At 37.3% G+C, this 14645-nt stretch overlaps 1 protein-coding gene across 2 annotated transcripts; it reads left to right on the top strand.

The window, feature by feature from the left end:
* The first annotated feature begins 268 nt into the window (after positions 1 to 268).
* On the top strand, positions 269 to 13892 carry gal (galanin/GMAP prepropeptide). Of its 2 annotated transcripts, XM_051383356.1 has the most exons (7): positions 269 to 340; positions 490 to 570; positions 2689 to 2743; positions 6233 to 6304; positions 10995 to 11081; positions 12896 to 12967; positions 13458 to 13892. In XM_051383356.1, the coding sequence occupies exons 2-7, from the start codon at positions 490 to 492 to the stop codon at positions 13517 to 13519; spliced, it is 429 nt and encodes a 142-aa protein (XP_051239316.1). In that variant the 5' UTR covers positions 269 to 340; the 3' UTR covers positions 13520 to 13892. The 2 variants fall into 2 exon arrangements, with proteins under 2 accessions (XP_051239316.1, XP_051239317.1); XM_051383357.1 differs by lacking the exon at positions 6233 to 6304.
* Positions 13893 to 14645: the final 753 nt, after the last annotated feature.

Genomic DNA, 14645 nt, shown 5'->3' with positions numbered 1-14645 from the left:
CAACAGATCAGCTATAAAGTGATGAGTGTGTTACTGAGCAATAAGCTTGTTACAGTCACATATCAGATTATGACAGACCTATTTTCCCCCTTTTTAAATCCAATCCCATGTCTCTGAGGGCGACAAAGAGAAATGTGATGATGGCATTATGGGATATTATTGAATTCTGTTCGTGACCTGCAGCTTGGGGGGGGCTTCTGACGTGCGCCGGCAGCAGCACGGTCGGGGGATGGAGGACATAAAAGGTATTCGGAGTCCTCCTCTCATCTTAACCACTGGCACACCGAGCAACGTGCTGCTGACTTCAGACTGGAACAGACGGCGGAAAGTCACATCAAAGGTAAATGACTCCTTTTGTAGACTTTTAACAAACAGCTTTTTATTCTGTGGAAAAGTTCTCTAATGTGGACCAACATGTGTCCTCATGAGGGGAAAGTTGGATGTTGCTGCAGATGTTGTATAATAGTTTCTCTCTCTTTCTCTCTTTAGATGCAGAGGTGCTTTGGATTTTTTTGCGTGTCGCTCATCTTTTGCGCAACTCTCTCTGAGACCATCGGACTGGTCATTGCGGTAAGATTCAACACTTCTGCTGTTACTGTGCCAACCAAACTGCGTCTGCGTTTACAATTATGTGCCAAATCCTTCAGTGATACAGTGTAACAAAATACAATATAGAATAACAAGTGACAAATAAAGTAACAATATTAAAATACCTAAATGGATAATATAAAATAAAGAGAGAAATAATATGCTGTAATAGGTTATATAGTGGGTTGTGCTGGTAATGTGTAGTATGGTAATAAGAATAGAAGAGGAATTGTGGGAGTGTGCTTGATGTATCCAAACAAACTGAATAATGCTAGAAGAGTTGGGAGCATACAGTATATAGAGGCAAAGCTCTTCCTCAGGTGTCATCCCTTCATAGACGATAGGAATTAAATATGGTCCCATATCAATTTTTCTTTCCCGATACTGATTCTGATACCTGAACTCTGTGTATCAGCCGATACAGAGTAATGATCTGAAAGATGTGCACTTTCCGATACTGGTATCTACAGTATTAACTATGACACCAGAACTTTTTGAGTATTTATCTTTATTTATCTTCATCATTTATTTACTTGTGCAAAAATGTCAGGTATTGAACACACCAAAACCCTTCCTTTTTCAGGCAGTGCAGTTAATATGGGAGTTGAGTTGATACAATAATACACCTGTGTGTATGGGGAGATGTCTGGAAATGCGTAGCAATAGATGGTGGTTAGAGTTAAATAAGAACATAAAAATTGGGAAAGAGCTAGAGGAGTTAATTTATTGATTCATTCATTTATTAGGCTTCAGACATACACTGAATATCAGCAATTATTTTATATTTTAAGTCAAGTTTTAACATTTACATTTCACACAATTTACATTTTAAAACAAATTGCACTCAGTGCACTCAAATCACTCATCTACACAGAACATGTAGAATAATTTCCCCATGGTGTCTAGTATCCAGAGGAAGTTGTCCCAGGGATAAAACATAACAGATGCTGTGGTGTTTCACATTGCCAAAGATATGGTATCTTTTGTAGTCTGTTTTTCAAGAAAGAAAATCGTAAATCAGGTGTGATGTGAAAAAAACACAGATTTTATTTTTTAGGTCATATCACCAAGCCCTAATTTTAAGAGATTTGATGAAGGAAAAGACATATCAGCAACACTCATTAACAGGAGACACTACAGGTGACTATGGTAAAAATGAATGGCGATATAAAGAACCATTGAACTGCCCCGGCTGATTACTAACATTAAAACAAAATGAAGCATTATCTAATTAGAAATTAGCTATTAGCTATTAGCTATTTTGCATACATTGCCAGAACAAAAATCTGAACATTGGATAGAGCCAGGTTCAAGATTCTTGTTTCATTTTGTTGACATATTAGAGTCAAAAGTCTTTATAGAGGGAATTGTGCATATGTTTTTTATCACTCAAAAAAAAAAAAAAAGCAGAATATAGAAAGGAATAAAACAGGAGGGGTTTGGTGTAAGTGAGTGCTACTGAAGTGGAGATTTCTGACTCAGAGTGTGAGAAAATAATAATTTAGAGAAAACAGCTTTTAAATAATAATAATAATATTAATAATAATATTAATAATAATAATAATAATAATAATAATAATACATTACATTTATTGAGCGCTTTTCAAGAAACTCAAAGACACTTCACATAAGTTAAAAAGGAAAATATATGTATTGTAAAATTCCATACATTTTTTCTTTTTCTTTTTTTACTGAAGGTGAATAGGGTAAAATAATTTAACTAAGTGATATCACTATGAAACTTCCCCAGTTGATTACATTCATTAAACATTTTTTAAAAAAGGACATTTTTTTTGCATTGCAGGTTTTCTGAAATGTTTAGTTTAAGTATGCAAATGAGGCATTATTGACATTAATAACTTTTAGTGAAATCAGCAGATGCAAACAGACAAAGTTCAGTAAAATATACAGCTAAATGTGTATTTTGGCCATTTTCCCCACTAGTCTGACAGAAAACATGTTATGAAAGCAAAATGGGCCAAAATCTCAAAATCTTTCAGTGTATGAAAAAAAACACTTTTGCCTGTAGTGTCACGCCTTAAAAAAAACTTGTGTGTTTTGTTCCATAATCTAATTGTTGTGTGTCTGTGGATTCTGCAGGCAAAAGAGAAACGTGGCTGGACTCTGAACAGTGCTGGCTACCTGTTAGGTCCCCGTAAGTACTGCCTGTACACACACATCTGGAAATGTATCTTAAAATTTTGTTCTCACATAACATTTCTTTATCATATCCTGTGAAAACATATTATAAATTTAACCAATTAACAGAATTCCTGACAAATTCTTAAATGAATGAATAATGTCACATTAGTTTGGTTAGTATTAGGTGCAACTAATGATTATCATTATTGATTAACGTGCTGATTATTTTGTAGGTTAATTGATTAATTGTTCAGTCAATAAAGTTTCATAAAATAGTGAAAAATGTCCATACCAGTTCCTCAAAGCCTAAGGTGATGTCTCTGAATGTCTTATTTTGTCAGTCCAAACCCCAAAGATATTCAATTTTATATGGTATTAAACATATCATAACCAGTTAAAAACCCCTTAATGGAATTAGGCCATTGTCAATAATATTTCCACCTGTGCTTTTCCTGCTTTGATAAGTCAAAATGAAGAACTGTGGATGTGAAATGTAAAATGTCTGCTAAAAGTCTCAAGTATTTCTTTACATTAGTAAATTTATTTATGATCTCCATGACTGAATGGAAACCTAGTTTAGTTTGTTTCATCTTATAATAAATAAACTCTCCTTAAGTTTAAGGCTGCATTAATTGATATTTTTTTACTACTGGGGGGCAGCAGAATAAGTTGAAAACACAACATTTACATATTATCAGCTTACAAAGTTGATATGGCAACATTAGCATTTGGAGTTGTGTTTGTGTATGCCTAATGAATGTAAACCCAATATTCACTCTCTCTATTCTGTCCGTACAAAAACCAAAGTGTAATGCAACAAGGTTACTGATTAAACAAACTTCACATTTAACGTGTTAACGTGCTGTATGTCACCCCCCCTCTCCCTTTCCTATCTTCAGCTGTCCTATCAAATAAAGTCAAAAAAATATATCCATATATATATATATATATATATATATATATATATATATATATATGACCTTTCAGGGCTCCAGTCTAACTTTTTGCATTGGTTGCACTGGTGCGCCTATTTTTTTTTAGGTGCACCAGCACAAAATTTAGGTGCACCCAAATTTTTCATTGCGTCGCCTTTAACGTCATAAGGTTACCTTTTTATCACTCTCCAAAACTTTCATATAATGTGAATGATTTTTAAACAAGATTAAGGTGTAGAGAAATGCTTGTCTTTATTTGAAGCACACTTATGTTTAAAAAGAAAAATAAAGTGTTTAAGGTGCTTCACTGAGCTGAAATTGAAACTAAATTTCAAACTAAAACACTAAGCAAAATAAAACATTTCCAAATAAAAGTTTCGATACGAAACGTTGTTGACCCGCTCACAAATGCACTATTTCCGGCCCATATTCTGACCGCACTCCTGACAGTACACGCAGTGCATTGCGTTACGTCCTTTGTTGTACCTCAGCCAGGGAAATTGTTTCAGCCAGTCCTGTCTGAAGGAATATATTTTGGCTTTTTAATTTGGGTCTCGGAGCCGGGCTCTATCGCAGACTCGGTTGTCTCCTCTGGTTCCGAGTCTGATGCTGTCGCCGAAGGACCGGGGCTTGGCAATTTTTAAACACACACAATTTCGCGCAGTGAATAGGACCACAGCCAATCAGAGGCAAAGACCCACCCGAGCTCTGTCTCTTATTGGTTTAGAACCCGATATGATCCTACCATGAGTGTGTGAGTTCGGTCACAGGAGAACACAGAGAGGTGATGCGCTTGCGAAATAAATGTATGTTTTCACCCGGGCAGCGTCAGGTGCACCAGTGCGACCTAGAAAAATGATTAGTCGCACTCTGGAGCCCTGCCTTTAGTCAGAGCCAGGCAAACTGCTTCGCCATTTCCAGTCTTTATGCTAAGCTAAACTAACCAATTCCTGGCTATAGCTTTATATCTAATGGATAGATTATTTATTTATTTATTTGTGCTTTATTTGATAGGGACAGATACACACAGACAGGCTGAAAACAGCTATCTGAAGCAAGTATCATAGTAGGACGATATATATTATTGCATATCATGATAAAAAACACTGCTTTCTTAACAAAAGGTAAGGTGAAGTGAGTCCTGTATGTTTTAGTTCCATTTTAAAAGTATGAAGTGCATTTTCATGATTATTGTGATAATATCACGTATCGCAATTATTTTGGCCAAGATAATTGTGACATTAAATGTTCTTATTGTCCCATGCCTAATCATGGTGTGAAAAACAGGAAGGTAAAAAAGAGTTAACGGAATGCAAAAAGATACATAAAACACTGAATTAAAGACGTCACATTAATGAGCAGGTTTGTTGCTGAATTGACCAAGATTTGGTAGCTCTCTTAAAAGTGGTAAAGTTAGTAGCAAATTTCAAGTGATCCAGGACTTTGCTCCTCTGACAGATATGAGACTGATATCGATCTTGTTATTTAACCCTAAGTCAGACAGTGAATGAGTTTATTTCCCAAAATGTCAGACTTGGTTTTGGTATAAAAATATTCATTAGTGCAGCTTTAACCAAAAGTGGAGGATGGGTGGACCTTTTAGCATCTGAGTAGTTATCAATTGTTAATTTGTAAAGCTGCAGTAGGTAAGTTTTATAAAGAATAAAGTTTTGTCATATTTGCTAAAATTCTCTTTCTAGTGCACCTTATGGCACTTGCAAGAATTCATTGCATGTTACAAAAATAACCAATCAGAGCTGAGAAAGATAGTTGTTTGTTCAGTCTCATTCCCAGGTCGTCAAGTACCAACACTATCAATGAGACTCAACAATCAACTATCTTCAAGCCTCCAACCCAAAGTGTTTTTCCGTCTTTCTTGTCTCTGATTGGTCGTTTTCATTCAGGCGTGGTGGATTCTTGCAAATGCCATTAGGAGCAATAGGAGGAGCCAGAGGAACCTGGTTTTTTCAGATTATCTGTCTCAAGTTCTACTGTCAGGAAACTGTGAACGTTTCAGCAAATATGAAATGAAGTTATCTTTATTAAAGTTACCTACTGCAGCTTTAAATACATACACCTAGAACATCATTAAAGAAATCTTACATTATAGAGCTGTGACTAATGTCTTTAAAATGCTTGCTGGGTTTTGTTATGAAGCCCAGAGCTCACTTGTATTGCTTGACAACGTTGCCTATGTAATATGGCTTACAAAAGAGACAGTGGAGCTCAATCTCTGTCTTTATCCCTGTGTCTCCATTGTGTCCGCTAATTTAGTATAATTTAAAGATTGTCTCATTATCTTTAGAGGACACATTAAGTGAGCACAGGGTGTCCAGATGCGTGTGTGTGTGTGTGTGTGTGTGTGTATATTTGTGTGTATGTTCTTACCAGTTTGTGGGGTCCAAATCAGTGCAGAACAGGAACCCTGGAAATGTTGTCCCTCTGTGTGTGTGTGTGTGTGTGTGTGTGTGTGTGTGTGTGTGTGTGTGTGTGTGTGTGTGTGTGTGTGTGTGTGTGTGTGTGTGAAGCCCAGGTAAAGGTTGCTCCTGCCTCATCCTGTGTTTCAGGTCGTATTGATCACCTAATTCAGATAAAGGATTCTCCCAGTGCCAGAGGCAGAGACGAGCTGGTCACTCAATGTAAGATAGAAACATACGGTCGCTGCAGGGCCTTGGTGTCAGGCCAGGAATTGCTCTGTCCAAACATCCCACTTATTAGCTGCTTCTGTCACCCATCAGGAGAGGACGCATGCCATTCTGCTGCTGCCTGTGCTTATGCATCCAAACACTGCATTTCTCTCTGTGCTTTAAGCAAGGAATTCATTTTGATCTTCTGTGAGTGTCTGCTAGTTAAGAACAGGTGGGATTACACTGCATAATGTCCACAGATTGGGAGGAACAGGAAGTGTGAGCCGGAACACCAGATTAAATAGTCTTAATTAGTAGTGATTAGATACCAGCAGAGGTGGCAAAAGTATACACATTTTTACTCAAATAAAAGTACAGATACTAAAATATTATAAAGACTCTGGTAAAAGTAGAAGTACAGATTTTGTTACTCAAGTGAAAGTAAAAAAGTACAGGCTCTGAAATGCACTCAAAGTATATAGAAAGTACTCTCTCTCTGGCAGTTTCTTTGCAAAGCTAACTGAAACTTTAAACAGGGTCGACTCTCCCTCTCCTGTCTGTTTCATCTTATGTCTTTTATTTTGTTTTCTTCACATAACATCAGTCATGTGTTATATGAACCAGTTTTGATGTTGTGAAGGCGTGATTAAAAAAATCATTATAATATCCATTAAAAGTATAGACAGCCTCAATAATCAGTCGGCCAATTATCTGACATTTTTTTAATCGGCAGTGGCTGATGCAATACAACAATAAATGTCTGCAGACACATCTGATCTGTAGGCAGCCTTGTTCCTGCTGTAGAACGATGTTAGTGCCCCATTTTGTGAGTTTTGGGAAGGTGATGAAAAGTTTAGAGCCCTATACTGTACAACTGTACATTTGCCTAAATTTCCTCAGTCACCATTGTCAAAACTAGTCCAAATATTACTGGCTAGTGTTGGCTGTATTTATATACTGTCTTTTTGAAGGGCAGGGGGGGAAAGAAAAAAAAGGGCACATATAGCTCGTCCTCACCACTGTAGAGGGCACTTTAGACACGTTTTATATGTTATACAAATGGCACATTATAGAGCCTTAAAACAGACTAACTACACAGACTACTCAGGTTAGTTTGCTGTTAGGATCAGCATCCACGAGAACTGTGTGGATTTCAACATTGGGCCGCGAAGAACACACAGCGACATGGATGAATGAAGGAAAGAAATCCGTAGGGGGTCTGGGGGTCTTCTCCCAGAACATTTTCAATTAAGTAGATGCCATTTCCTGTATTCTAGTGCATTTTAATACCATATTAGCACCAGCTAATCCAACTGCTTCTGTGAGATATAGTTCTGGCTCAATATAGATCAACAAAGGGCCCAACATAAAAGTCATTGCAACAGTAATGTGTCATAGTATTTCTTGGTCCTAATAGTCTTCTGGAGTTTAATGTATTTTCTTCACCCAAGAGGGCTCTGTGATAAAATCACGCAGGGAACAATACGCATTTAACTATTTATTTGACAACTCAAAAGAGACAACTTTAGCACGCGTTTTTGCCTCCCAATAGGACACTTTAGCGAGTTTTGGCTCCCAAGAGGACAGTTTAGCACGCGTTTTGGCCCCCCCCCCCCATGCACGCCACTGTTTACTGTATATATGAGGTTAACATAAAATAAGTTTTACTTTTCAAAAGAAAATATATTATAAAACATGGATTTATATTTTTAAAGCACCATAAAACACATTACGATGGATAATGGATTAACATGGTATTTCACATTGCAGGATATGTAATATTAAATGGAAAGACCATAACACCAAGGGCCCATAGAGACAAGAGGAGCAAAACCATTAAAATCCATTTATTTCCCTTCTTGAGGTCAGTCCAATGTCATGTATTTTAATTGGACTTTTAGTTCAACACACACACAAAGGGGACAGGGGGTACCGGCTCAAGCACTACTTTAACTAATGAGGAAGACCCTACACTGAGTCAAACACTTAATTCCCTCCTTTATAATCACACATCATGAACACTCAGAGTTGTGTACTTATACAATAAAGACACATAACTGAAACAGACGGGTGAGTAATGCTGAAAGGTCTGATAGGAGAGATTTTTTATGTTCTAGCGAGTATACATTTTAATTAATTTAATCATTAGAACGCGTACATACCGCAGCCTCAGTTTGTACCTCTCTTGCATCTGGCCATAGAAAAATAGAACTACAAAATAATCCCAACTAGGGAAATGGTTTAAAGTTCCCACTCTTTTTCAGAAATAATTTTCCAGGAGTTTTCTTTCACAGTACAGGACAGCACTTGCTCACAAACAATGTGAGTATATAATATCATATCATCTTCTGGTAGGCCTAGTATTGACACATTTTATTCCTCCTTTTTCAATGATGAAATGTTGTTCCATGTGAAATTAACATCAATCTGCATGTTTTATCAACGACAACAACAAATGTAAGTTGCATGCATGTTGATATGACCATCTGAGTATTCCACTAAGGGCTCCAGAAAAATAGACTCAATGAAAAGTCCATTCCACTTTGCATCTGGTTAACCCGCAAGTGTCATTATCCTACCAGCAATCGAGTTTTATACAAAATGTACATCTAGCTTCATGTAAAGGTAATCTGAGTGAGGGCCTAAAAGAGAATAAAACAATTCCAGGACAGCATAGATTATTTCCACTATATCTGGTCATTTTAACCAATGTTTCCATGACTGGAAAACTAGTCTCTAAATTTCCAGGTTTTCCAGGACGTATTGGAATCCTGTTTTAATTATGCAGTGATTATATATATTTTAATGTTGTTTTTTTTAATGATTTTGATGGTTAGAGGAGTCTTTAAGGATTCTAAACATACTTTCAGAACAGTAGTAAGTGTTGGTAAGAGACCGTCTAGGTTGCTGGGTATATTTTTCAGAATAATATATGCTTAGCTCTGTAACTCAAATGTAATAGTAACACATGAGAGGTATAAACTGGGGCTAATAAGACACTGTGGTTTTAGAAGCAATTAGCATTCAGCGCTGTTTCTTAACCAAAAACAAAACTCAAACTACACTTAGATGTATTGGTGACTAGCATGCTAGCTAAGAAGATACAACATGTAAATATGACAATGTTGGAGTTTTTTCTAGCATATTTTTCCCTTCACAGGGCTAGGCTAGTCCCCCCCCAGCTTGCCAGATTATTGCCCCACATTGGCTACACACTCTTTCCCTCTTCCTTGCAACATGACAATTATAGATGTAAACAACTGACTCAGTCAGAGAGAGAAAAAGGAATATTTAGCAGAACTCTACTGGACACACAGAAACATACAATGTGATTGGCTGATGCCTTCATTTGCACTGAGAAAGCTCAGAAAAATCTACCTCAAGTAAAAGAACCTGAAGAAATGTCCCTATTCACGTTCTGTGAGAAAATACTCATGACAAAAACTAAAGTTTGAAAAAAATATACTGACATGCAACTTAGTTTGCTCGAAAAGAACAGTGTGTAAAGAGCTGTACACAGCAGAGCTATCATTAACCACTTAAACACAGTAAATTGGGTTTGTACTTTGAACTCTCACCTCAAACTCAAATTGTCTTCGGGCCACTGCTGGTAGTGTCTTCTCATAGGAGGGCCACTACAACATACACGTACTACAAGAAAGAGCAATATTCTGAAAATACTTCAAGTACTAATCATACTGCAAACCAAAATGGCTGTTTCAACTAATGAAGTCCTGAAACCTGCTCTCCTCTTATACACACATTTGAGCTTTTTTAAAAAGATAATTGTTTTTATTTTCACTGTATGAAACAAATAATAAAAAGTTATAATAATCTTTTGAGGGGCTTTTTATTAGCTTTAATATATAGTGACAGCTGAAGAGTGACAGGAAAGGGGGGAGCAAGAGAGGGAATGATACGCAGCAAAGGGCCACAGGTCAAAGTCGAGCCCCCGGGCCGGCAGTTTGAGGTCCTTAGTCAAAGACATCTCACAATGATCTGTAGGCTCATGAAATGAAGCATCCACCACCATGGCTGAGCAAATCACTTTGCATAATTTTATTTTCAATTTTTTCACATCATCATGATCATTCAATCATTATTATTCTCTGTGCTAAAACTGACAATCCATCGTATTTTAAATGTGTGCTTTTAAAAAATGTCTTTCTGTTGTTCAAATCTGTTTTACCGCAATTCCATGAGCCAAGCCCTGCAGGTGGTCCGTAAAAGTTTGGAAATTTAAGCAAACAGTTACAAACCAAACACCATGCTGAAATAACCAAGTGTACAACGTCCTTTAGCTCTTCTTACGAGAACTAGGGTAGAGGTGTGCCATGTGTGCACTGTGTATGTATGTGTGTCTTATGTATGATGCTTCTGAGACAGTGGGATATTTAGGAAATGTGTGTGTTTTTGGTTGTTATTATGTTAATTTAGTAGAAAACATTTATCTAATGTCAAAATATAAAAACAATTATTCACAGCTGCAATATGGGAAAATCTGGAGCAGCTTGAAGTTATATTCTAAATGAAATGTGAAAAAACACTAGTAGCTGTAGCAGTTTTACCAAGTTGAAGTGCAGTTTCATCAGGAAGTTGTTAAATTTCAAGTGAATTGAGCTTAGGGCTGTAATCAAATGCTCAGGTAACCCATCTGCTGTTTGTGTGACTGTATCGATTGTGATCACTCCTCATTGTCCAGATGGAATAGATGGACACAGGACACTAGGAGACAAGCCGGGTCTGGCTGGCAAGAGGGACATGGGCCAGGAGGAGGACTTCAGAACAGGTCTGTCTCTCACACACTGTAACAACATGGTCTTCTACTATCTACTGTTAAAAGATACAATCTGATTTGTTGTACAACCCCAGTGCCCCTGAATACCTCACTGTTGACAAAACTTAACCGACCTGTATTATTATTATTAAAATATCGACAGTGAGCGTTTTTTTTTTTTTTTTTAAGAAATCAAAAATATTTTTGAAAAAGGTCTGAGTTGACAAAATACTGTGTTTTCAGGTACAACTCAGCTACCACCAAAAATCACCATAGAAACCACCTCTGTAATGGGGCTATCCATTTCTCTCGTAAATCCCCCCACACACCCCCTTTTGGTTGTAATATCAACCGTCCCACTCGGGGCTCCTCAGAGTACACCGAGCTGAACGAGGAGGAACGTACGACTCGCAAAACAAAGATGGCTGCGCCCATATTTCATATAAGTTGAGATGTATTTTGCTGGTATTTGTACTACGTTGGTTGTTTTAATGTCGATATTAAATGCTCTTACACACTTGTTTACATTGCTGCTTTAGTCCGGTCACCAATTTATGCATTGCACGATGTTGCTGTGCGTGCAATACAATGTAAAGTTTTGTTTTTGAGCTGGTTTGCTAAATAGGCTAATGTAGCTAACAATAACACTAGCCTGCCACTGCCCCTGGTGGTGGTGGTGGCGTCCATGTTCTTTCCGACTCGTCGTGTAGCAAATGCCCAAAGACAAACTGGAACGCTGTAAGTGGTACAAGCCAGGCAATTACGTCACGTTCGCGCGTCAGAGCAACTCAGGCGGGGGATTTACGAGACAAATGGATAGCACCATCATTAACCCTTCCTGAGTCCAGCCCCTTTTCCTTGTGCAGTTGAGCGAGGTAGATAGCGGAACCTTGGTCAACTTCCTCCTTTCCTTTTCCTTGGATATGCTATGTGCTAGGCTATGTTGAAAAGACAACTACATTTTAAAGATGGTTAAAAGATAAAGGTGAGATAAATATAGTCACATTTTAGCTAATTTTTCCAAAACATTAGCTAACAAGCTAACTAAATAGTGATGTAACGTTAAATGACTTTGCTAGTTGGCTAGCATTTTGCTAACAACCGCTTTCAGCTGTATCTATCTGGCTAACACTCAAGGTAGATTTGCTAGTTTGTGTTTGGTTCTGCAGCCAAACACTAGCTAACTACTGAATAAGCTTACAATTGATATACATTAGTTAGCTAGGATTTAGCTAACATTAGGCAGGCAACTTCAAGTACCAGTGTGTAGAATTTTGGCATCTAGTGGTTAGCAGGTAGTTGCAGATTACAACTGAACATTCATTCAACTCATTTCCAGTAAAGAGAACAAGTTCTGAAATGTGCCTAAAAATTAAAACTAGACAGCTGAATTTACTTGTAATTTATATAAAGTATATACAGCATTTAAGTTTATTCCTCTGAATTCCTGCAATATGTTTTACAGTGCAAACACAAAAGCAACCACCTAGCAATACTCTAAAAACCTCCACGAAAACCCTTCCAACAACCTTGGGACCCTCTAGCAAACTTCGCACTGGCTAAAGCCACTTTCAGAAGCATTCTGCTTAACGTTAGGTCACTGGACTTCACCAGAATGCTGATTTATTTTATATCATGTATTGTTTGGTTCAGTTTTTTCTGTAATTCAAATCTCTGTCATGTTGGAGAATTTGAAGAGGATATCAAAAATAGGTTAGTATCTGGAGATATTAAATTCCCCATATGTTGTTACCAGAGCTCCTTACAGTGTACTTCCGACTTTAGATGACGATAACAGGCTGTACTTTGTTGCTTTGCCTCCACAGGTTCCCTCAGAATAGCAGATGGAGACATCATCCACACTGTCATTGACTTCCTGTCATACCTCAAACTTAAAGGTATGTTTATCTCTTCTGTTTGAACTAACTTGAAAGTGAGGATTGTCAGACGTCTGTGGGTGTGTTCAAGACCACAGAGTTTTCTGCATTCAGAAGTGACAGTAAGTTGATGGGAAATCAAATACTAACGAACCTTTGAATGTTTGTAGAAAATCTGTCCCATAATATCAGTCCACAAACAACCAGGAAAGACAGGGGAAGTCAGTTAAAGTTATGTTACAACCCGTTCAAACATTGGAAATAAAAAGTTATTAATACATACAAATAAAATGCTTCATTTCTGTTCTCATTCCTTTGAGGGTCATGGTAACTAATGATAAATATAACATACTGTTCATCATACCATTGCAACTCTACCTGGCAGATACTGGTGGGTTAGGAAGTAATAGCTTTGAGGATTTTGACATTGGTTGAACTGACAAACCTTTTTTCTGACACGTATGTCTATAGTAATGTTCTCTAAAAAATCCATGTTTGTGTGTGCTTACAGAGATGGGAGCCCTGGACAGCCTGCCTTCCTCTGTGACATCAGATGAATTGGCCAGTCCCTAAAGTTTCTGCCTCTCTACAGTTCATCTCCCTCTACCCAAGTCTATCTTTCTGCTGTCTGGGCTCCTGCCGCCCTAAATGTCACCTTATTGTAGCTCCATTCACACTGACGCTGATTTTGTCCTGGTACCAAAGATCTGATTCTGTAACTTTTTGTGACAGAGATCGATTGTTCCCCAATAAAAATATCACATCTTTCTGCTCTTGTGTAAATAAAACTTTACATCTGCCGAAGTTCAGTCAGTGTCTACTGACTGTAGGTGGATCTAGGTAATAGGGACTTCTGTTCAGAAACCAACACTGTATTATCATCTTAATATTCTATCATCTGATCTAAGAGAATGGAGTGAATAAATAAACAAATGGCACTGGACAACTTGAGTTTATTCCTTTCCATGAGTCACACTTATCACTTACACAATATTTATCACATTGGTTTCAGCTGCAACTGAGTTTAAAACAAGTAATACATGCCTCACCTTGTTCATTATACTGTAAAATGTCTGACTTTATGGTCCATGGCTACAATACAAATTGCTTTACTGGATAGGCAGAGCACCAAAAAATAATGGACACAGTCCTTGGAGACATGGATATGTTTCTTTGTCAACTGTTATTTAAGATTAAGATAATGTTTAATGTTGTAAAGTACTTGAAATTATAGTAGATCCTGTAGATCGTCTCCTCACTTTGTGTTTATCATTAGGTTCCGGAGGAATATTATCTTGACCATCAAAGTCAGTGAGATTATTTTGGTACATATTCATTATTACTATTACTTTTAAAAGTAATAGTAGGCTTTCTATGTGGAAGGCTTTCTATGTGGAAGCTCACTTCTGCCAACTAATGAAAAAATAATAATTATAAGACACCATGTCAAATTTTATTTTACCACCACCATTTTGACATTTTCTTTAATTTACCTCTCCTAAGTCCCGCCCCTTTTTGCTCTGTGCTCCAATAGCAGTTGGGCAAGCCTCAGTCAGAACCTCGGCTCAGAAGCCTTGATCAACTTCCTCCTTTCCTGTACTTAGATGCTGTACTATGTGATTATATATATATATACAAATGCACATCTTAAAGCAGCACGCTAATGTTAGCAAAATACAAGCTAACTAATCTATTTACA

This window comes from Dicentrarchus labrax, unplaced genomic scaffold (genome assembly GCF_905237075.1).
Source record: "Dicentrarchus labrax unplaced genomic scaffold, dlabrax2021, whole genome shotgun sequence".
In the NCBI taxonomy this organism is placed as follows: domain Eukaryota; kingdom Metazoa; phylum Chordata; class Actinopteri; family Moronidae; genus Dicentrarchus; species Dicentrarchus labrax.
The sequence above is the reverse complement of the archived record's forward strand: the minus strand, read 5'-3'. Positions and strand labels throughout refer to the sequence as shown.